The sequence below is a fragment of the Eucalyptus grandis genome, chromosome 5, assembly GCF_016545825.1.
Source record: "Eucalyptus grandis isolate ANBG69807.140 chromosome 5, ASM1654582v1, whole genome shotgun sequence".
In the NCBI taxonomy this organism is placed as follows: Eukaryota; Viridiplantae; Streptophyta; class Magnoliopsida; order Myrtales; family Myrtaceae; genus Eucalyptus; species Eucalyptus grandis.
In genome coordinates this window covers 49,520,111-49,544,369 of record NC_052616.1, presented here as the reverse complement: position 1 = coordinate 49,544,369, position 24,259 = coordinate 49,520,111, and the positions used below count along the sequence as shown (strand labels likewise).

General features: G+C 38.1%; 2 protein-coding genes across 7 annotated transcripts; both read right to left on the bottom strand.

Moving 5' to 3' along the window:
- Nucleotides 1-4,626: 4,626 nt before the first annotated feature.
- LOC104445341 (F-box/LRR-repeat protein At5g02910) lies at nt 4,627-14,422 on the bottom strand. 4 transcript variants are annotated; one of them, XM_039312486.1, is made up of 7 exons: nt 14,181-14,422; nt 13,849-14,011; nt 9,214-9,325; nt 8,689-8,803; nt 6,067-6,980; nt 5,460-5,633; nt 4,627-5,183 (listed from the first exon to the last, which is right to left on the bottom strand). In XM_039312486.1, exons 2-7 carry the CDS (start codon nt 13,989-13,991, stop codon nt 4,815-4,817), a joined length of 1,827 nt encoding a protein of 608 aa, XP_039168420.1. In that variant the 5' UTR covers nt 13,992-14,011; nt 14,181-14,422; the 3' UTR covers nt 4,627-4,814. The 4 variants fall into 4 exon arrangements, with proteins under 4 accessions (XP_039168420.1, XP_010057527.2, XP_010057528.2 ...); XM_010059225.3 differs by having other exon boundaries at nt 6,067-6,977; nt 13,849-14,421; XM_010059226.3 differs by having other exon boundaries at nt 6,067-6,974; nt 13,849-14,421.
- A 3,251-nt stretch (nt 14,423-17,673) lies between these two features.
- On the bottom strand, nt 17,674-23,627 carry LOC104445332 (ADP-ribosylation factor GTPase-activating protein AGD5). Of its 3 annotated transcripts, none has more exons than XM_010059189.3 (11): nt 22,861-23,627; nt 20,962-21,020; nt 20,692-20,782; nt 20,512-20,566; nt 20,316-20,406; nt 19,964-20,198; nt 19,106-19,376; nt 18,884-19,020; nt 18,486-18,701; nt 18,330-18,385; nt 17,674-18,132 (listed from the first exon to the last, which is right to left on the bottom strand). In XM_010059189.3, the coding sequence occupies exons 1-11, from the start codon at nt 22,909-22,911 to the stop codon at nt 17,976-17,978; spliced, it is 1,419 nt and encodes a 472-aa protein (XP_010057491.2). In that variant the 5' UTR covers nt 22,912-23,627; the 3' UTR covers nt 17,674-17,975. The 3 variants fall into 3 exon arrangements, with proteins under 3 accessions (XP_010057491.2, XP_039167918.1, XP_018730215.2); XM_039311984.1 differs by having other exon boundaries at nt 18,884-19,011; XM_018874670.2 differs by having other exon boundaries at nt 18,884-19,014; nt 22,861-23,623.
- Between the last annotated feature and the right edge of the window lie 632 nt (nt 23,628-24,259).

The window sequence follows — 24,259 nt, the reverse complement described above, 5'->3', positions numbered from 1 at the left end:
AAATCAGTATTTATGCACATGTTTAGACGAACATCCTTGGGACGGACACCTAAAAATGACTTTCGTGCTTGGAGAACACTTTTGGGTGTGATAGGAGAATCCGGGTCACCTCTGTGCAGCCCCCATCTAGATCCAAGCGAGGGCGACCTAGCTTGAAACCAACAAGGGCAATCCTCGCCAGTCATTATTTGTGCCCGGTTACCAGCCATCGCCGAGGCCTAGTGATTGGTAGAGGAAGAAGGAAAATGAAAAGAAAAGAAAAATATTATAAAATAATGATAAAAAAAATAAAATTAAAAAAAAAAGCATTAAAATATTTGCTCACATGAATGCAGGTTATGCCATGTAGGACGGGCGACATCAATGCAACAATTTTCAGTCAAAATTGACATTGATGAATTTTAAAAAATTCAATGACTAAATTGTTCATTTTAAAATATTTATTATAGAATTGACAGAAGTTCTATAGATTTAAGATTTTTTTGTAATTTTTCCTTCATGACCTTCGAAAGTAAACTAAATAAGTATATTCAATTCATTGATGATGCCACGCAAGCGTGCTATGCGATATCAGCTTTACATAGCATGCTTTCTCCAGGTAAGAGGACTGAAGGTTCAATGACCACAAAAGAAAAGAAGAATGAAACGTCAAAACGAATCGGTTAATTTGCGAAAGGTACAGGCATTGAAATAGATCATGCACCTTTCAATGTTATTCAACAAAATGAAGAACAGTAGAACACAGCAATCCACTTCCATCGCAGCAGATACCAATATGAAGCGTCCCCTTCCCAAATCCCAAATCGGTTAATTTTGTCTATTTTATAAAAAACTTTACAAAGATAATTCAAAATTTGCAACACTGCTTTGTTTCCATATGTATATTTGTACAAGTTTCTTCATATGTTGTCAATAACTTCTTTCCATTAACAAATAATACAAATTTAATCATTACGATTCTTAATTAGTAATGTTATGGCGGAGGAAATAGAAAATGTGTGAAAGAAAGCAATCATATATTCAATTTTTGTATCAAAGAAACAAAGTGCTGTACATAAATTATTCTAACACATATAAATAAAAGTTGTAGATGCTTCTGCACTCATATTAGTATTTTTACCCTCAAATTACCAATATTAATCCGAATAATGACTATACAGTATCCTTTACAATTTTAATAATTTATTTATAAAAAAAAAAGGACGTGCCGTTTTCCTTTTTATTGGTTTTTGCTTGATCTTGGAGGAGGCATATAATCTAACTAAGATTGTTTTGATTGAGTGTAATAATGCTAACTACTTTGGAGTTAAAACTTTCGATTAAATAAATGAATCTTCAATCTCCCTATACTACATAGGACATTAAAAGCGTTTTTCAATTTCATATTTCGGCCCGAGATTATAATATACTTGCCCACTGCAAGACGAATAGCAAAAGTATATACTAAATAATTGACAAAAAGATAATTTGAAGATAGCCCTTTAATACGCACATAACACAAGTCACCCCCATCACTTAAAATATCATACACTCGTCACAAAGTTTCTCAAAGATTTAAAATTACTTCTAATTTTATCATAGTACCATAAATTGGATCGATTTACTAAAATAATCCAAATCACTTTCTTTTTTTCATGTATCTAATGTTCATGCGCATGTTTGTGTATGTTTTATCGGTTGGTGTGTCAAGTAAGGTTGACAAAGATATTAACAGAGAATTAAAATCTCCCCATTATTTTACCATGACCAATGTTCAAAATCTCATGACAATAATTTCCAATATCTGATTTGTCTGCATTTCGATGATCTGATTTGGCTTCTATGTCAATCCACCAACATCTTATTAAACCCCTCCAGGTCCTCAAAATCCATTCGTGGCGGGAAGCATGAATGTGTAATTTATATATATCGTGAGATATTTCTATAATTATGTTTCTATCTTTACATTTGATGATCCTATAAAGATATATCATACAACCCTGATTAGGGTTGGGCCACCATAGACGCTCGTCTTATTTTCTCTAAACATCAACGTGGAGATGGCGTCTGCGGCAAAGGAGGTTGATCACGTCAGCCGCTTGCGGGACGTCATAATCCACCGCATCTTCTCCTTCTTGCCCTTCAAAGACGTGGTCACGACCAGCGTGCTGTCCAAGCAATGGCGTTTCACTTGGACCTCCACTCCATACATCGATCTCTCTCTCCCCTTGGTGTATTGTTCCTTCGATCGACAGAGCGGTGAGACTCTGCAATGCTTCTAAGATAGAGAGGTTCCAACTTGATGCTATTGTCATCAGCGAGATCGACAGGGCACTGAGTCTCTGCACTGCTTCTAAGATAGAGAAGTTCCATCTCGATGCTAATGTCATCATCGCTGAAGATGCTTCGTTGGGCTCTGAACGCATGTCTCATGAGTTACATCGAACCTTGAACGATTGCGTATCGCTGGTGAGCTTGTGAGTATCTGGATGTCATCTTTCAGGGGATGCTATCATCAACTGGCCTTCTCTTAAGAAAAACGTCGATTGTTCAGTAGCAAAGGATGTGATCATTGATTCATTTGGGTCTATGAGAACTTAAGATGTATCGTACCAGATCAAACAAGCTTGTTTGTTTTTCATTTTTCTTTTTGTACTTAATATCACTGCTATGTTTATAATTTCTCTTAATTAGCTCCAAAAAAAATTACTGTCCATGTGTGTTTTCTGTTCAAGAACAGGGATTTTTTAAAGCTTTGCCCCTTTGATGAGAAGCAATTCTGGCGCTCACAGAAGGAATTCTATTGTGTGGCAAATCATCTTAAAAGGGTTGAATTTATAGAGTGGGAATTTGACGACGAAAATCAAAACTTTTGCTTGATCTGGCTAAGTTTCTTCTTCAGGAGGCAATTGGATTGGAGAAGATGATAATTAACATTGAATTAAGGACATCGCCTCGACGAGTACCCACCGACCCTCATGATCTTTGGGATTTTCATGATGTGATTCAGCTGCAAAAAGGCTGTCAGAGATCACAAGTACACAGGATGCATTTGGTTCGGATTTCTCAGGAAACTTTGGGGCTCCAAAATCCATTGGACAATTGCAAATGGCATTCTGCAAATTCTTTGGAGAGCTTTAAGAAGATGCAATTGCATCTCCAAAGGCCTGTCAAAGCCTTTGGCTTAATGGAGCATTAGAGGTGCCTTGAGAAGTCCCTAGTTTTATGGAAAAAATGCCACACTGTACACCCCTAGATTTGCATGACATAGGAATGGAAATTACATTGCTCGTCTCTTTTTGTGCCACTTTTGACAATGTGCGATTAAGTTGGGTTTGACAAAATGCTTTGATATCGCTTCATTTTAAGTTTTCCAAGTCTTGGCTTATGTTCGGATCGAACTTCCCCAACTTTCACTGGCAATTTTCCGTCTGAAATCCAAAAGTTTTTCAATCCATTTCGAGCTCCGTTTGGTTCAGTTATGCGGGGACGCCTTAACGTAACCGGATGGCGAGATCAATGTGTTTACTTGTGCAACAAGGAGGGGTTCAATTTTCCTTTCTTAGGGAAAGCAGGAGTTGGTATGTGAAAGTCGTGGGGTGGCCTCTCACATATGTTGCTGGATAATGAGCCTCCTTTTAAGCCCTTTTTTTTTCCCCTTTTCTATTTGTCGGATCTTTATGATTAATGTCGATAGGTTATTCAAGCAAGAATTGACAACCTAAATCTAGTAATAGTTAATCGAAACATTCTCTTAAACCACTCAAATTAAGGTTGGCTATTTGATATAAGAGATGTTCAATTTAAAACGTTAGTAAGTTACGTAAACAGATTAGTTAGTTATTAGGAAATAATTCAGAAACAATCAAATAAGTACTTATTTATTTTCAAGACAATCAAATAAACTTAGATAAGTCAAACAAGTAAAAATTAATAACCTTCAACTAATTGGTAACTTACTGGAGAAAAATTGGTGACTCGCTTAAATGAAGATTGATAATTCGATAAAAACTTTAGCCTTAAAAGATTGGTATGTATTGGAAATTATAATAATAATAAAAAAGTGATTTGGAAACAATCAAATAAAGGTTACGAAGAAAAAAGTTGGTAACATAAAGCAAAGGTAAACAATCGTATAAAAGTTACGAAATTAAAAGTTAATAATTTGAAAACAATGACAAAAATATTTTTCAGTCAATCCAATAAGATTTGGTATCTCAAATGAGGATGGTTGGTAAATCTTTCAAATTAGAATTGGTAACTTGATACAAGAGTGGAGATATAACTCTAAAACTGCAAATTATGTATATAGATTTTGGAAACTTGTTACAGAAGTTGAAAATTCATAAATAATCAAAGAGTAATTAGTAATTTGTTTGGTCAAACTAATGTTAGTAACTCAATCACAACCTTTTACCAACAAACTTGTTCTTTTATGACATATAAATCTCACAACTATAATCCAACTCTCGCACATCCATAAATCATTGAGTGAGAATGTGGATTCCCTAGTTCAGTCCACAAAGAGAGCGTATTTCAAAGGATGATGCTGCGCTTTGTAAAACATTTGGGATGTTGGTGCAAGACAAGAGTTAAGTGCTTGTGAACCTGTGCTATTCACTTAGGTAATCAACCTCATTAGCTGCATTCTGAGAAAGACATGCATTGTAACTTCTGAAACAATATTAAGCTGAGCTAAAAGTTTCCAGTTGAAACATACAGAAAGGGGAAGTTTTATTTCAAATTTCTGCCCCGGGAGTTGCATTCAATCACATCTCCTATAAATGTAAAGGTACAAAACAGAGGAAAAGACATCATTGGTGTCGATGAGATAATCAGGATTTACGCACATGTTTAGACGAACTTCCTTGGGAAGGATACCTTAGAATGACATTTGCACTTGGGGAACGCTTCGGGAGCGATAGAAGAATCCTGGCCACGTCAAGCAGGCCCCATGGATCAACTGCCTGGGACGATTTGGAATTGGTACTATCGATCACTATTTTGTCCAACCAGAGTGCATTCTGGAGGAGAAACTTCAGCAGGGAAAGAACAGGTTCCCATGCCAGCGAATTGCTACCGTGATCAACAATCTCAACATGCTTGAGATGCATCAAACACTGGTAGATCCTCCACTTTGCAGAATTCCAAAATTCTTCTCCATCAAAGTCACGATGGCCTACACTCTCCGCATTGGACACAGTCTGCAGATATAGAACATCATGACTAAGGTGGAGATACACATCTAGAACTAGATGAGACAAATATCAAGATTTTAATAATATAAAATAGCATTTACTACACCAAGAGAAATATAAATTAATTGAGAATCCAAAATGTCAATTAAAAGGATAAAGGTACAAAAATGATTTTCAATCACGAGAAGAAAAGAAAATACAGGTTTATATGGGGACTCAGGATCTACATATGTTCACATAAATCTGGTGGTAAATTAACCAAGAGAGTTCTAGGTTATGTACCATGGAATTGAGTGTGCGAGTCATTTGTAAGAACAACTTCTCCAAGCGCGGCGTACTTTCGAGTATTTCCGCTATAACAGGAACTCCCTCATGGCCTGCTGCGCCAAGTAGTATCAGATGCCGACATTCTAAGGTTGGAAGAACCTCTTCTCTCGCCTCCGTTAACGACAGCGCCTAAGCACATCATCATGGTGGAAGAACCAGAAACTGATTACTTTTACTTTCTTGAATCACTAAAGTAGATCAGACATAAGACATGCTTGCAATTCCAACAGCCTCTCACAATAGCCAACAGACCAAATGAATGAGCAAACGAGGACATCGGATTTTAGTCTTATCTAAGTCAATGTAATGCTGGACTCATAAAGGTAATATTAGCTTACAATGTGTAAAGTTCTATTATGAGAAGGAAAAAATCTTTGTCCAGCAAAAATTCCTTTAAAGCTCCATACAACAACAACGTTTCTCTAAAATAACAATTTATGAGCACAGTATCATCAAGCACCAATGAACAATATCAAGATTTATCCTAAGCAAATGGCAGAATGTGTAATGCATGTCCACAACTTGAACCAGAAATAACAGGGGTAAAAAGATCAGTTCACACCTGAAGGCACCAGCTCCCCATCACCAATTTCGGGACATGATGCAGCCTCTTGAGAAGCCCCCTAACAAGATCACCATCATCAGCTGCAAAGCCTTCCATGTCGAAATTTAACTCAGCCTCAATCAACGAGGATACATCATCTAGTCTGAACTCTCCCCCTTGAGAATTGCCCAACAGGCGCAATTTGAGAAGATGAGGTGCTGAAATTTTCAACGTCAAACCTTCATCATCACCAAACTCATGAGAATCAATCACCAACTCTTTACAACTTTTTGATTCAATCACGATGTGCTTGACGCCCAGGCAACTTTTCAACTCAAGGAACTCTAGAACAGGGCTGCCACTCAAAACTCTCACCATCCCATCATCGTTCAACTCCGCATGTTCAATGCGCAATGTCTTCAACGAACACCAATTCACAGTGCCAAACACTGAAAAACAGCATTGGGACACACGCAAACTCACCAGCGTGGTGCAACGGAACAAGATTCGCGGCAACACATAAACTTTGTGGCGCCAGTAATGCAGACTTACTGATACCTCTTCGATGCCATGCTCAATGGCAAACTGGAGCCACTTATCAAGACTTGATTGCACCAAGGCGAGACAAGGAGCATCAAAGAGGAATCTTTTTGCCTTAATTGCAGTGCAGCGTAACAGCACCGAGTCAACAAAATTGATGAAGCCCTTGGATTTCCGGCTACTGCCGCGGGGCAAAGAGAAACTCATATACTGATTAGAAGTCCAAGTGGAACGCCATCGCTTGGACAAGACACTGGTTTTGATGGCATCTTTTGTGGTCATGAAGGAGAAGATATGAAGGATTATGGCGTCGGGCAATTGGCTGATGTGATCCACTGAGTTTCGGCTTTCATCTTGATTGGAAGCATGTAACCGAGCACGTTTGCCTGCTGATGATGATGAAGAGTAAGGTTGGCAAGAAATGTTACAAGAGGACTATATAAACTCTTATCAACACATAAGGAAAGTAACTAAACCCTAAAAAGTCTCCTGGCTTTCCTTCAAAAAAAAAAAAAAAAAAAAATGAAAAGCGAATTGAGAGATAGCATATGAAGGATTGAGATGGAAAACCCTAGAGGAAAGCTTAAGCTACTTAGAGAACGGAGGCCTTACAAAGAATGGAAGAGCAAGAGAGCAATGAAGTCCACTGGAGTATGAGAATTTGCAGAAAAAATTGCAGAAGAGAAACGAGCGGGAGAGAAATGAGGAAGAGAGAGAGGGAGAGATTTGATTGATGGGCAGGCCAAACCAGGCTGAAGCCTGAACTCAAGGAGGAACAATTATTCTGAGTATTCCAAACTAACTACTGTCGATTTGCTTGAGGCTGATCCACAGCTAAGGAATTGGGAATTGGTTGGCTTTGGCTTTGAATTTATGGATGCATAACGTGAGATGACATACAATATATACAAGTTATGTTAGTGCATCAAGAAACTGGATCGATACATGCATAGCAGCAGTAAATGCAAATAGCACAAAAAGACTAAAGGAATGAGGGATAGATGCACCCCGACAATGACCTTTAATTACTTTAACTTGAAACTTTCTGAGCAAGTGATACTAGATGGATAATGGATATGCAAAAACAGACAAACAATTACTCACTCATTTTCTTTTCAGCGAGTACTAAATAAAAATCTCTGTGAAGTTCATGTACTTGAATTGATCTTGAAATCTTATTTTTTTTTTTTTTTTTAAAAAGAGTAAAGTGAATTATCTTTTGCAAACAAGCATCTTTTGACGCCATAAGAGAGACTCATTTTTAAAAAAGAAATTTTGAGGCAAAGAAGTGGGAGGAAGTTACAAAATATGCAAGTGTTTGGCCCTTTCTAGTTGAACTTGTTCTTCACAGATGCATATCTGATTCTATGAAGCAAACAACCAAGATCTTACAGTTCTTAAATCAATAAGTTAGAAATGAAACAAAGAAATTCAAATGTGCCACTGCCCATGGTATTAATGTGTATTTGAGGTTACAAATGAGCAAGAATGGCAAAAAGAAATTAACTTCGGGGTGCTAAAACGAAAATCCATCAAAAATTCCATGTGCCAGTGGAGCATTTGCCCTATAAATAAGCAGCACGGCTTGTCATGGGTATATAAATGTGTACCATGTAGAGCCCAAAAAGAGGACAATTCCAGGGCCAGTCCTAAAATTTGTTTTGCTAATGTGCTTAAGTCCTAAAACTTTCATTTTGTGCATTCAAGTCACAATACTTGCAATTGAATACACTTGATTCATTCCATTAACTCTGTCAATTTTAAGTGGAAGGAAGATGCCACGACCTTTTTTATAATCTTTTAATCCTATGTGGCCATTAATAAATAAAAAAGTCGTGTAGATTTTCTGTCACTAAAACATAAAAGAGCTAAGATGACTATCACAAATTTTAGGACTTAAGTTGCTCAAAAACAATGAATCAAAATAATAATAATAATAATAATAATAATAATAATAATAATAATAATAATAGTGCAAGCACATGAATGAAAAATTGTGTAAGAGGAAATATACATATATGTAAATATACAAAGGGATAACAAAACAGAAATTCCAATTCCCATATCAATGGTATCAAGTAACAGGAACTTAAGTCGTACCGGAGTCCTCACTGCTATTCCCTGCAGAGTTAGATGGTGAAGCACTAGGTACGGTACTCTGAGACTTTGTCTCCATTGTCAACATCTTCAGAGATATCTTCCTTAAATAATCAGACTAAAAGGTAAAGGAAGCAGAAGTCACTAAATCACTTCATAATAGACTAATTAAATAATCAAATTAGAAAGAAAATAAAGTAGATTTCGATTTGAAACTATAACTTAAAACTCAGTACAATATCTCAGCACTGAGCAAACCTGATATCTCTGGTGCAAAGCTAAATTTAAATATTTAAACAGTTCCACTTGCTATATAAATGCATGCATCATAGAAATTCTCAATAAAAGAATGCTTTCCAAAAATTTTTAAGCACAAGCCTATCCAGTTTGTTTACGCATCCTCTATCCACATAGAAACTTGATACAGAATAAGTAAGCAGTACCTCCCAGGCAACTTCATAAAATGCTATCAAAGATAAGATCGAAGAGAATGAAACACAAATGGTGGACATGGACATCATATAATACCTGGCTTACTGCAGCAGCATAAATTTTTTCCTCAAACCTCATGGCAATTTTATTGAGTTCGCGCAAACCCTCTGGACCAGAAACGGGAAGATGTCTCTTCAAAGTCTCCATTCTGCATATCAAAAGAGATTTGCACTTCAGCTGCGATTATTTCTGGCCAATCATTTTCTTGTCAATGATTATAAGATTTCATTAAGAAGCACCAAGGGAGTACCACCCCTAACAAAATGGCTAAAAACAGAAGACACGCGTAAACAATATAATGCACAAAGACTATTTCTAACATTTCCACCAAACTATGTGTGACATTGAACTTTCCCGCTATACCAAAATCATCCCTAAAAAATTTCCACGAGGATTCAACTCCTTGAAATGCTCTTTTTTTCCTTTTTCTCCAAATGAGCTAAAAAAACAATTAGTGGAATAAATTTAGTAGTATTTTCTTTATGACACACAAACTGAAAGTCCCTCTCCAAGCCCAAAGTCCGTGTCATACTGTGCCTAAGGTCAACCAATTTACTCCTAAAATTGCAAAAACTGTAGCCCAAATCTTCTAGTCCAGCTATATTGTAAAAATTAATGATTCATGCTCTCTTGTTTAGTCTTGCACAAAAAACACTTATTAGCTAGTATTTTTCCTCGCTTCTAAAGATTATCTGAAGTAAGAATACATCCCCAAGTAGCTTGCCAATCACAAAATGAATCCTTCAATGGAAACTTGACTTTCCAAATAGATATCCATGGGCAGAGTGTGCTCTGTTGTAATTGCATCTGAGTAGAAAAGAGATCAGAATAGTAGGCTTTGACAGAAAAAGTTCCAGAGGGACAACGATTCCTCCACAGCCTATCATCCTCACATCTAATATCACTTGATACAAAAACTCAAAAATATTCAAGAAAGCTTTGGGCTTCTAATCTTGAGCCCTATCTAAGTTTTTAATTTACCACACCATTTCTCTGTTGTCAGTCCTCCAACAATCAGCCATCCTAGCTCTCTTGTTTCTAGTGCACACACATCCAGGAATAAGTCTTTGAAAGCAGTGTCTCCAAACCACATGTCACCCCGCAATATAGTATGCCTACCATTTCCCACTTTAATAGAAAGTCTTTTAGAAAGCATCCCATCCTTACCTAATGTGCTTCCAAAGCTTGACTCCATGTGTTCCTCCATTAGATTTTGTTATCCACTCAGTATCTTCCAAGCCAAACTTTGCAACGAGTAACCCCCCCCTCCTTTTTTTTCTCTTTCCAAGGGCTAGTTTTCTCCCCATTAAATATCCACAACCTTTGTACAAGCAAAGCTTTATATACAAGAACCAATGACTTTACCCCCAACCAACCCCCAAAAAAAAAAAAAAAAGGAAGCAACTGATTGTGTTACAATACTCCAATTAACTAAATGAAATCTCAGATTGTCATCCCTCCCTAAAAACTTTTTTTGTACGCTCTCAAGTCTTTTTGCCACTGAAATAGGGATTGGAAACAAATAAAGAAAGCAAACCAGAAGATTAGAAAGCCCATGCTTCATCCACATAAGTCTACCTCCCTTGAACAAATAAGCCATCTTCCACCCGCTTAAACTCTTTTCAAATCTTTGTATCATTAGATTCCATGCAGCTTTTGCTTTGTAAGTGGTTTCCAACTGCAGCCCCAAGTACTTTATAGGTATGCTGGCAACCTTACGACCAAGAATCCAAGACAGTTCTTGCAAATTTACATTCTCGCTCAAAGGAGTTATTTCACTTTTTTCCCAAATTCACTTTCAGTCAGAAGACAGCTAAAACATAACAGTATGCTTCTCAAGTGCAAAATTTGTTTGATGTCATCCTCCAAGAAAATTATGGCATCATCCGCAAATGAAAAAGGAATTATGGAATCTTCATTACAAGTATTGTCAACCATGAAACCACTAATCTAACTGGTAGCTTTAATCAGCATCTTGCTCAACACTTCCATGTCCAACACAAATAATAAAAGTGACAGAGGACTGCCTTAAATCTATAGAACACTTGAAGAAACAGCTTTGACTGCCATTCACCATAACCAAGAAAGTCGATGAAGAAATGCATCTTAAAATCCATCTACACCGTTGGTCACCAATAGCCATTCTTCTTTACACATACATCAAAAACTCCCATGATCCGTGATCATAGGCCTCCTCCGTGTCGAATTTGCAAATCACTTCTGCTTTTCTTTCCTCAAGACAATCATCCGCCTCATTAGCAGTAAGAATAGCATCCAATGTGTGACAAGCTTTTAGGAGTGTGCATAATCCAGGTTGGACTGGTCCAGCACCTAATCCAGGAACCAACCCGTATAGTTTTGGTCCCCAATTTTTGGGCTGGTCCAATGCTCACCCCTGCAAGCTTCCACAAAAGCAATTTGAAAGGTCCCACAAGGTGAGGTAGAACCTTTTCAAATGACCAGCAAGAACTATGGCTAAAATCTTATAGACACTACCCACCAAGTTTTTAGCTTAAAGTCCTAAACATCCATTGCACCAGGCTCCTTAGGAATGATAACTAAGAATGTACAATTTAGATTATCTACAAACTTCCCCCCTACTCTAGAACTCCTTTAGAAGGTCTTCACTAACATTCTCCAATTCTCCTGAACAATTTCACAATTTCAACACAAATCCATAAGGACCTAGTACCTTATCTCCATTACACCCCAAGACTGCACTTCTAATCTCCTCCTCTTCAAAAGGCGTCTGCAGCATCTCAACCATATTGGGATCAAGGGAAGCCTCAAAATTAGTCTCCCAAAACATCTCTCTCTGTATAAATCAGCATAGAATTCTACATAACCACGCATTCATGGCATCCACATCTTCAACAACCATCCCAAAAACTTCCAATTCACTAAAGAAGTTATATCTTCTATGAGCAATGGCCATCTTATGAAAGGACTTCGTGTTTCTGTCACCCTCATCAAACCAAATCTCCTAAGAAATATGTATCCAGGAGGTTTCTTCCATTAGAATCAACAAAGCAAGACTTCTTTTTTTTCAATCCCATTCTCCTAAATCGCTCTCCTCCATTAAGGTCATCCAGTCTCCTTATTGTCAAGCCTTTCAACTTCTTAAATTGTCTCTTTAGTTTTGTTTTCCACATCCCCAAACTTCTCATGACTTTATTGTTTCAGAATATACCTTCGAAGCAAAAGGGAAGCTGCCATACCCTCTAAAAGAAATATTCTTCCAATAATTAAGAACTACCTCCTTGAAATCTTCTACTGTGAGCCACATATTCTCAAACCAGAAGGGAGAGGGGCCCCATTTAATACCTATCTCCCCTTAACACAATTGGATGGTGGACGGAGGTCACTCAAGGTAACAACTTTTGAATCTAGCTCGGATTGATATCCTCCCATATTGTTGAAACTAGGAACCAATCAATGCATGAAATTGATAGCCCCTCCCCGTCCCTAGACCTACCAATGACAAGCCAATTAGGCAAATGGTGTCTAAGATTTGCCAAAATTCCCTCATGCGAGCTATGTCAGTACTAATCACGTTCTGTTCATGTGTACATAATACCATGTTGAAGTCTCCCCCAATCACTGAAGGCACTCCCCATTTACATCTAACATCAGAGAGCCAATCCCCAAAAGAACTCCCAGCACTATCCTCTCCAGGACCATACACCACTGTAAACACCTGTTCTTCCCCATTCTCTGCACCACCAAACAGGCACAAAAACACTAAATTGGCCCACTAAGCAATCTACTAAGTTGAATGAGTTCTCATTGCACATCACTTCAATGCCACCACATGTTTGGAACACCGGTAATTCTTCCAGTTCCGACTGAGAAATGATGCTATTACATAAACCTTTTCTTCACTGAATAGCTTTATCCCTAATAAGAAAGCAAACTGAGAAATGATCCAAAATAACACACATAAGAATTCACAAACCTATAAAACTTTGGTGACACCTAAACCCACACACATTAATAGCATCTACTTCTATTACAGGTGGCACAGGTGGGATTTCACCCATTGCAACTCAAGGTAAGTGAAGAAAAGGTTTCCTGTGGAAAACCTTTGGGCCTCCAACACCTATTACTACTTCAGTGACAATATTGAATTGGAGAAGGGAAAATCAGATGATACGTCCATGTATCTCTTCTAGTAAGAGCTTATATAAACTAAATATATTCAAGATTAATAAAAAATAACGCAACCTACAAGCAATAAGACGCCTAAAAATCCTTAGGCTCTGGATAAGTAAATTTTTGTCATGAGCATAACAGCCATCATCCAGTGACTGTTCTCCTACCAGAAAGCCACATGGCATTACTGCTGCAATTTTGTTCATCCACATGCTATGATAAACCCCGCTGGTGAAAGAAGACGACCCATTTCAAACAAGAAAGAAATATAACCATCTTCTTATGCTACATAATCGCCGATGTAACAAGAGCTACAGGCCTACATACCCGCTAAATCCCATATTGAAACTTAACCAAGACTAAAGCAACCTCAGAATCCACGTCGTGCCTCGACCTAATAACACGACCATATTTGCTAAACCCTTGGGAATCGTCCCCAAGCAAAGATCTATCGTAAAACCCCACATTTTTCCCTACGAAAAAGGATGAAAACCCAAGCAAAGGAAAGCGGGTACTCACATCTTGTTGACGATCCTCTCCCGTGATTCGGGCAGAAGCTGAGCCCTCCAGTCGTTCCCATCAATCGCACCTCCAGCGCCCCCGGCTCCTCCTCCCTCGCCACCCTCCGGCGGCATCAGCGGCCTCCAGCCAGCGTTATCCATCAAGCCCACTCCTCAGAAACCTCAACACACCCAACAACCGCACAGGCACTCAAAAACACACAAACCAAGAAAATCAAGAAACCCCGCACACAAACCCACCAACGCCCGGCTTCAAGAAACCCTACCCACGAACCCTCCACCCCTCGAGAACCCAAGAAGAAGAAAAAGACGGGCCCCCGTCGGTCTCACCTCTTGGAGGAGAAGGAAGAACTTTCCGCCGAAACGCGATGGGAGAGAGAGAGAGAGAGAGGGAGGCACACGCAAGGCGAAGCAATTGGGAAAGGGAATTCATCAAGTGGGCCGCTTTTCATTACTATATTGTTCGCGGCTGAAGAGGGTTGGATTGGGTTCTTGTTTAATGCATAAAAAAAGGAAGACGACGAGGTGCGCGAGCAAAGCGAAAAGGAGGAGCCGCGGAGGCGCAGGAGGAAGAGAAGATGAAGACGTCACTGACGTGGCCACCTTGTCTTGTTGCCCTTTTGTCCTGTCGGTCTCGGTCTCGGGTCGGGTCGGGTCGGGTCGTAGATCTTCGGTCCGATTCCTTTCGGTCGTGACTTTGAAAATCTTTTGAGTAAATGGGAGCAATGAATCTGGACACCGGCTCCGCTTGTCTTATGACAAACTGGATAATTTTAAAAAATATATGTATTTTTTTCTATAAATAATAACTTATATTGACTGAAATAATAAGGGATAATATCATGAAGAATCTCAAACTAGTACATTTAGAATAAATTTATTTCAATCCAATTTTTTTACTATCATAAACTTCAAAATAGTATATTTGTGATAAATTTACCTTAAATAACCACAAAAAACTTCAAATTGATGAATTTATAACAAATTTATCCCAAACTATTTTTTTGATAGTCAAAACCTTCAAATTGATATACAATCCATTAAATTGAATTAATACCACAAAAAAATCACAAACTGGTACAATTGTGATAAATAGAGAGTAAAATCCCAAACATATATACCAATCAATTGTCATGTGTCATCAAACTCAGCAATTTGATAGTAAAATTTAAACAAAATTAACAAATGGTAAAATCGATGATAAAATTGTTACAAGTGTACTAATTTATGATAAATTTTAAAAATTACTTAAACAATAAATCAATTAAAAATACTTTTATTGCTTGATAACAATTTGTATCAACCAGTTCAGTAATTTTTGGAAGTGATACCAACGATCATATTTAACAAAAATATTTTTACATCATTCATTTTTTTCACAAAATAAATGGAGTTTAAAGTTCTTTAGTCACTCGAAAGCGACATAATCATGAAATTACATGGGGAAATTCAAATTAGCCCAACTTTATCCTGTTGGCCAAAAGTTGATTTTGCACCGGTTCGCACTACTACATAAAAATAACCTTATATATTATGAAGACTATTTTGAAATTAAGATAAAACTTACGTTCTAATATATTGGAAATAATTTCCGACTTTAAAAAAAAAAAAAAAAAAGGACTACAATTACATGAAAAGTTATCGACCCTGCATAATATGAAAACTTAGTAGAATTGATTTTTTTTATAAAATAAAAAGAGTCATTAATCATCGACATAAATAAGCTTTTACAAATTTGACCCTAGACCTTCTTGAAGGACATCCTCGTCTTATGCTCACCCCTAGTCATAATTAGATTGTCCCCCCAAAAGGACACGATCGTCTAAGCATTGCTTACGCAACTAGTGACCGACGCTGGTCAACGTGAGGCGGTTGAAGCAGGTCAACAATATCGTCTGAAGATTCATTTGAGATAAGATAAGATAAAAGAGAGAGATCATGCGAGATAATTTAGTCATTTATCTTGATACCCATAGAATAATCACGTGGCATCACCAAACTCCGTGACTTTGTTTCTCCTCATATCTCCCAGCAAACCCTTGGGGCCGAGAGAGCAAGGAGGTATTGTCTTACATTCGTCATTACAATGTGTTCAAATAAAATTACTAAAATAGTCTTAAATCCCAAAAAAAAAAATCTTTCACCAATTTAATATTAATTATTTCATAATTGTGTCAATTCAATCTATCTAACCAAATTTGGTTGGCCAAATTCGGTTGCCAGACCAGCCAAAAGCTATAGCTAGTGAGACCAACGACACTAGAAGCTGGAACCGGTGAGACCTCATTGTCGTTGGGCAAAGTTAAGCTCGCCTTCGCCGTGGCTGGGCGAGACCTCAAGCTCGCCAATTGTTGCAACGGCGATGAGGGTGAGCTCACCTAACACTGCAAAGAGTGAGGCCTTGCTGACCCTAGCCTCTGGCCAATCTGACCAGAAGAAGGAAAAAAGAAGAAGAAAAAAGTTAATGGCAGATAACACATCTGCATTAGTCAAATGCCTAGCATCCACGTTAATGCCAACTAGTCAAATTTGGTCAAATAGACTAAAGAAGGAAAAAAGAAGAAGAAAAAAGTTAATGAAAAATTCAGATAACAAAGTATTATTTAAAAAATTGCTCTTATTTTCTTCTTCTTTTTCTTTTGGCCGGTCGCCGGCCTCACCATCTGCATTAGTCAGATGCCTAGCATCCACGTTAATGCCAACTAGTCAAATTTGGTCAAATAGACTAAATTGGCATAATTTGTTTTAGGACTGAATTGGCCAAAAGAAGAAAAAGAAAAAAGGAAAAGAAAAAAGAAAAAAGGAAAAAAAAAAAAAAAAAAAAAATTTATAACTAAATTGGAAAAATTACAATAGTTTTAGAATTGTTTTGGTAATTTTCTCCAATGTTTTCTAAGTAACCATTTTTTTCTTACCACTAGCCATCCATTAAACACATATCCTATATTGAAGTCAAGTTTAAGCAGGTTTTGGATTTTTTTATCAGTGATAATAATCATGAGTTTGGCTTTGTTATTATTTTTTTTTTTGGGGCCTTTGTGTTGATAGTCAAATAGTTGCTTTTTGCTAAAATATAAAGTGAAATTATTGTTAATCAAACAAATTGGAATTCATGTATCCCCAAACTTCAAATATTAATTGCCACCTATAAAGATTTTGAACCAAATACTGCTGTTCCAGCCATAAATTCCCAACAAAACGCGCAACTACAATAATAACTCGCATGTCGAAGGTACGAGTCTTCTCTTCCAAATTTCGATACTTGTCAATCTCATCGGCAACCATCGCATCTTCACAAAGCTTGAATAGGATAATGTCGAAGTAAGCTGATTTTAATTTTGCTCGAGGTCGCATTTAACTTGTTCCGTTTTGGGTTGCAATGATGGAGCGATAGTTGTGTATCTTCCTTCTTCAAGGATATCAAGCTTGTTATCATCGCTAATATTTCCGTTCCGACTCCTCGCTTAATATTATCCGCTAACACTTTGATCTCGCTTTAAACACGCGTCGCACGATTAGAAGAACCTAAGCCTTATAAATTAACCCAAGGACTCTCCTCTAAGTGATGTGAGACAGGAAACATGCCCCACGCTTGGGCCGTCATAGATACCTTTTTAACGTCCTCTTCAAATGTTTTTATTGCTCTGAAAGCCTTTCTAAAGTCAATCCATGGCATTTCCAGTTCACACAGATGCAGTCATATCATATCATATGAACACGAGATTTCCCATTTCTTAGGCTGAACATTCGATACGCGCATTCATCACCATCGAAAGGAAACCACAACTATCGTTAAGGTTCTATCACCACACGAGATAAAGAAGAATGAAATTTCGAAATGAATTGGTTAATTTACAAAAGGTACAGGCATTGAAATAGATCATGCCCCTCTCAATGCTACTCGACAAAATGAAGAACACACCAACCCGCTTTTATTGTAGCAGATACCAATATGAATTTTTGTCCTATCTCCCAAATCGAAAATGATATCTACCCCCCCAAATTATGAACACCCCATCCTAGAACGAAGTATCTACTGTGCTATTTCCATGTAAATCAATCAATATATCCTACAGGAGAAGGGAGAAAGAGAAGGAAATCGATATTCACACGCGCAAGTATTTATCACCGTTTCATAAATAGTCCTTGCGTTAAAGATGAGAAGTCGTAGTCGTGCCCAGATGGAGTTGGGGTGATAGATGGTCTTGGCCGCATCATGGTCTGAGGAAAATTTGTTCTCATAGCACCATTTATTGGAGCTCCTGGCCCACCAACGTAGGACCTATTTGAACAAGAAAAAGACTGATATTCAACTTCAAAAGTTAATTTTAGGGTGAAAATGGCACAAGAAATTCGTTTTGCACTCTGTACTATCTATTCACAACTTTGAGCACGATTATCCAAAAATTAACATATTGTCTAGACAGATATCTGGTTATGATCATATGATCACATGGGGTTTAGTTTGAGCCTATTTACCTCTGTGGTGGATAAGCAACTGAACCCACAAGCCTTGCCTGTTGGCCGTTTGCCATCTGGTACAGGGAATAATAATAAGGTAAGTACACTTCCTCTCAACAAAAAGGTTAAAAACCAAAGTGAATCCCGCAAAACTTGCAATCAAACGATCTAAACCTGCATATGTTTCTGTGTTTCGGCTAATGACATCATTCCAGGAGCTTGATTAATGATTCCCCTATACTGTGGAGACGCCGTTGGCGCAGCATTCAAGCTTGGCTGAGGTACGTTCACATTATGGTATTGGACTCCATTACCGAGGAAGGACTGTTGTTGAGGTAGGATAGGAAGTAGTTGCTGTTGTTGGATAGAGAATGGAGACGCTAGGTTGGACTGCACAAAATCAAGGACATTAAGAACCAAAACCAACTCGCTTCCTATAGAAAGCATAATAGTATTGAGAAAAAACTCAAATAAATGAACAGACCTAAGCAGCTTGAGAAAAAGAGTTCAACTAAATGATGTAGATCCATCCGTAAGCTTTCCTTTTCACATGAGGGAATACTGGCAATTACCTTCTCTGGAAGGTATGAAGTCGCTATCTGGGAATTTACTTGTGGATGCTGAATACCAGATTTTGCCGGCATATTTCTTTCTGCTGCTACTGTTGAATTAACATTCCCGGGTACTGATTTTGCTGGTGCTGCTGCAACTTGAACAGGGTACAAAGGTATATACTGAGGGAAGACATACAACATCGGACATCATTACTCAAATAAGTAGGGAAGGAAACGTACATTGAGCTTCTGCTAAAGAATTGCCATTGGCAGAGTCCAAATGAGAGCCATTTGATTTACTATCTTCCATGCAGAGCAAGTTGAAGAGCTCGGTAGCATAATCAACTTTGGCAGGTGGCACAACTGGGGGAAGATTTGCTTGCTTTTCTGTAGACTCAGCCTCAGGAACTTCTGACTTAGGTTTCTCCGCCCCCTTTCTCATAGACTCAGCCTTGGAACCTTCTGGTTTAGTTTTCTCTACCTCTTCTTGTGGCTTGGTTTTGGCAACTACCTATGCACAGCGCCAATTGTCTTAGCACTATAATTCCAAACTCCTTTAATTTGAATATTGCTAAGTTAGAATGACATGTACATTTCCTAGAATTGCTTATTTTGTGTTGATATTACTCAAATATCGAGTACAAAATGCAGCTCAAGTTTCAAGATAAGAAAACGTTTTTAGCAATTTTGAAAGTAATGATTCTCAGACAATAAAAAGTAAAAAGGTACCCACATTCTTTAGTTTTCTTTCTCTGTAAAATTATGTTTTACTCGCCCACAGGATAGTCAAATTTTGATATGACATAAGGAGGGCAAAGAGCAAATAGGATTTGCTCACACTACTAATGGAAAATTTCAAGGCCCAAAATCATAATGCCAATGAACTTAAAACCATTTCATTATACAAAATAAGGGTCTCTTTGTTTTCAGGTAAATAAAGGAATGGATCAAACCTTAAAATAAGAGGATCATTATTCCCATCATAATTTCCTTTCCACAGAATCAGCCCTGGATCATGTCTTAGGCGTACCGTTTTAAACGAGAGAAGCACATCTCAAAAGAGGATGCAACAAAACCAAGTGTCAAAATGGAGTGCACCTGTTGTGTTACTTTAGCAGGTGCTGAAGTACTATTCTCTGAGGCAGTTGCTCTAGCTTCTCCATTAGATGAATGAGAAATTTTCTTTTCAGCTGGAGGGGGCTCTATCCTATTTGAATAGCCACTTCGGCGACCATTATCAGGTGATGACTCATAGACAGGTGTTTTAGCTCCGCTTGTATTTTGTGGTGATCTCTTTTTTTCATTTCGAGATACCCATCTTTTCTCAACATACCTGGACCAAAGGGATCACCAAATGAGATTTCAGCCATTTACATGTATGGAAAAAAGGCCCTACAAAATGAGGCAAAATCTCAATTATCCGGTACCCATGAACTTTATGAAGGCATACTTTGTGCGAATGAAGTTCTCATTTCCAACTCTGCTGTAGTTTGGAGGCAACTCTGCTTCCCAATAGCTGTTCGCTTTCTCATTCCCCATAGCTAATAAATAAATAAATAAAGTCTTAGGATGACACCATTAACATTACATTATTTTAACAAAGTTAGTAATAGAACAAAATGAGTGAAATCATCAGGAAAGCTTACACTGAATGAAAGCAACCTGCTCAGGAAGCCACGTGTCTAAAGTAGCAGATCTCACCTAAATCAAAGTAAGTTAAATTGTGAGGCCTACATTTTGGCAAGAACACATGCTTTTGATGAACATGGTAAGACTTTGTAGTGTACTGCTATGACCATCAAAATAGCAATGAGAAGAGTATGTACTTTTGATATGTGTACTCCAAGACTCCTATGTATCCCAGAACATTGCAGGCATATAAATATGCCCAGATTCACACTAGCCCATCGTGGGGCTCTGCATATAAAAAAAGTCAGAATTGTTGGTTAGCCAGAAACAAGCAAAACAGTGGCAGATGTCACTTGAATGACAAGTTAGTGCCCATAGATTAGAGACTAAATATTATTCTCCCTTCAAACATTTATTGAGCACCATTATGACACAACTTCATAGTAGCCATCAAACAGGACACCTACCTGCTTCTGCAGTCAGCACATTCCCTGTTCTCTGGTAATTTAAGCAGAGCCTCCAATATCTGTAATTACATGAAGCAAAAGTCCTCCATAAGTATATGGAAAGTTATTTATAGTATGAGTCAAGTAAAAATTTTGAAGGGGTCTGGCCGCAGAGAAAAATAAAATAAGTTCTGAAGATGGAAAGAGCAACACTGATAGCAACATAAGACCAACATGTGGCAGGCATGCGCTCTCGCATGTGAGAGAGAGAGAGAGAGAGAGAGAGAGATCAAAATGTATCATCACACAAACAATCAGGTAATCTCAGGCTACTGGTATACAATTTCACCATTAGAATTTCATAAAGGGGTTTTCACTCATCAAAAAATTCCAATTGGTTCCCGTTTAAGGGCACGCTTTAGCATCATTTGCTCACATTCACAACAAAGTGGAATAGAAGAAACCAATTATATTATCCTTGGTGTCTAATGTTAACCAGTTTAGTCATTAACCCCATATATAGAATATAGCTATGGACTGATTATTCAAAGTTACCTACTGTAAGCAAATCAAATTGAAACAGGCTAGAAGGCAGTTTGGCTCAAAGGGTACTTATCACATTCACATATGAGGCCCGGTTTCTACAAGTACTAGGAACGTCGTTAAATTATTTCTTCTCCAGTTGTGCACACGAAAGTGGTTGTAAAATCATTTTACCAGAGATTGATCCTCTGACACATCTATGTACATGAGGATTTACGCACACGATGTATCTGTTGCATTTGTATGTACACACTCTCACTTGTATGTATAATTGCAAGGATGTCTACACAAACAGGACAGATATACATTAAATGTTGTTGACTTTTAACAGTATAAAAAATGAAGACGGTTTTCACCAAAAAAAAAAAATGCAGACGGCGGAACAGATTCAAACCTTATACCCAGCTAACTAGTTCAACATGAACAACCTTAATAAATTCAAATTATAGGCAGTTCAACCAATTAGGACTGAAGGATGCCGCAGTTCTTCACAAGTTGGTCAATAAACAATGAACAAAGCAGAAAGTCAATTATAATAGACAGCTGCGTATCGTATTAGAATAACTCATCCGCATACCCATAATTGACTTATTAATGACACACAGCTCAAACCGTGGGCCTAAGCTGAAGAAAAATAGTGACCATCGAATCACCAAATGTCACCAACCGCTTGAATACAGCTACTTTTATATAATCTTATTGGATACGAATTTCACAACTCAGCACTAGAAGCTCCATTGAACAACGAGACGAGACGGAGAACTACTCCACTAAAAAGACAACTCGTTCAAGCAAAGAAACTCAACGTAAAACCCAAAAAGAAAAAAGGGTGTTCCATTTAAGTGGTTCGCCTTTTGGTCAAAGAACAATTCTCCGAACAGACAAACTATGGAATCATAAATTGCAATCAAGTTCAAAAGTTCTGGGAGAACCGGATTAACTGAGAAAATATTGAAGCAAATCTCCGCTTTAAGCACCCAATGCCCCCCGTTAGAGTCAACAAGCAATCCAGGAACCAGATAAAAGCACGCCATAACGCAACGGTTTCGGATTGGAGCAAAAAGCTACATCATATGAAGCATGAAATTGCATCCCAAATGAGCAAAAAACAAGCTAATACATAGAATCAAAGATTCATCAGCAGAAAACACAAATCAGAACTCAAAACGTCGCAAGCATCCAATCTTGAAAACTCAACTCAACCTCCATTACATGCTGTATCACAAGAAACCTTGGAGAAAGACGAGAAAGAATCAAGAACCAACCCAAAACCAACAGACCCACGAACGAAGGAAATCGACCCAGCCCAAAAGCAAGAAACTTCGAAGAGTCAAAAAGCTCGCCGCGGAAAGCCGATGAAAGTTCAAAAGGACCAACCTTTCTGTGCTTCTCGTTAAGCTCCTTGGTAACGCCGGCCTTCCCGTTCATGCCTGCGACCAAACTTCCACTTTCTGCGCAGGAACTCGTCCCCTGTTCTTGATGAGAATCCCACAGAGAAAGATAAAGAGAGGGAGAGATGGCAAAGTGGGTTCTTTTCTTTTCCTGTCTTTGTTTGACTTCTACTTATTCTCTTTCTCTCTCTCTCTCTCTCTCTCTCTCTCTGTCTTTGCGTGGTGGGATCAAGTCCTTTGATGTGAATGGCGGAGGTGTCAAGATTCTTCCTCCTTCTGAGAAAGAACCACAACTTGGGTCTTCACAAGAACACACGCGTCGATGTGACAGCATGGGCCATTGCCGTCATCTCGGTTCGTCCACTTTGAATTTTCTCTCCCTCTCTCTCTCTCTCTCTCTCGCGTGGAGGCGGAAAAGGCAAAGAGAGAGGTGAGGAAAAATTGGCTGGCTGGGCTGACTCTGCCGTGCTTTTATTCTTCAAGTGGGAAACAGCACGCCTCTTGCCTTCTCTCTCTGGACGGCCGCCATCTTCTTCTCCTTTTCCTTTTCCTTATGTCATCCGTCACGTTCGTTTACCTTTCTTCCGTCGACCATATTCGCTACGAAGTTTCCTGGACCAGGTCGACCGGGCTAAGAGCAACCGACGCCATGCCAAAGCCCGAAGAAAGCAACAGGTCCATGGAGGACCCTAAGCCCGCCAGCAGGTGAGGGTGGCAAGCCCGGCTGGTCACCGATGATGGCGAAAGACAATGTAACAACGACGAATCATCGTTGATCAGCATCGACCATGACTATAACGTATGTGCCAATGCAATCTCAATGTTTTGCTGGTAAGGTGACATTGGATTTTTGAATCTTGAAATTTGGACCAACGTGGTTATCCCTTATCCAGAGGATGGGTAATATCACTTTCAGACAAACTTTCTACGAAAGAGAATTTTTCAAAGACTTTTACTTTGATAGTGAGACAAGACGAGACTCATAACAGCCCTACCCGACCTCACCCCATCCTATGGGGCCAGGCTAAGACAAATTTGCTTCACTAGGGTGACTCTCTGATTGCTAGCAATCAGGATAAAATTTATTCAACTCATCTCATGTTCGGTGTCTAATTGGTACATGATAAAATTAGATATAAAGGAGATATAAGACAATAATATTATCTTAGAAGGCGGGACAACTGTGGATATGAATTCTAATATTCATAATCTCGAATAACAATATTTTTAAATTAACAAAATTGAAAATGTATTTCAATATAAATAATATTTCAATTCAAAATAACAATTTATTTTTTTTAAATTTAATCCTATTTTTATTTATATATTCGACTTTAATTATATCTTATAATATAAATTCATATGTATAAATATATATTTATTAC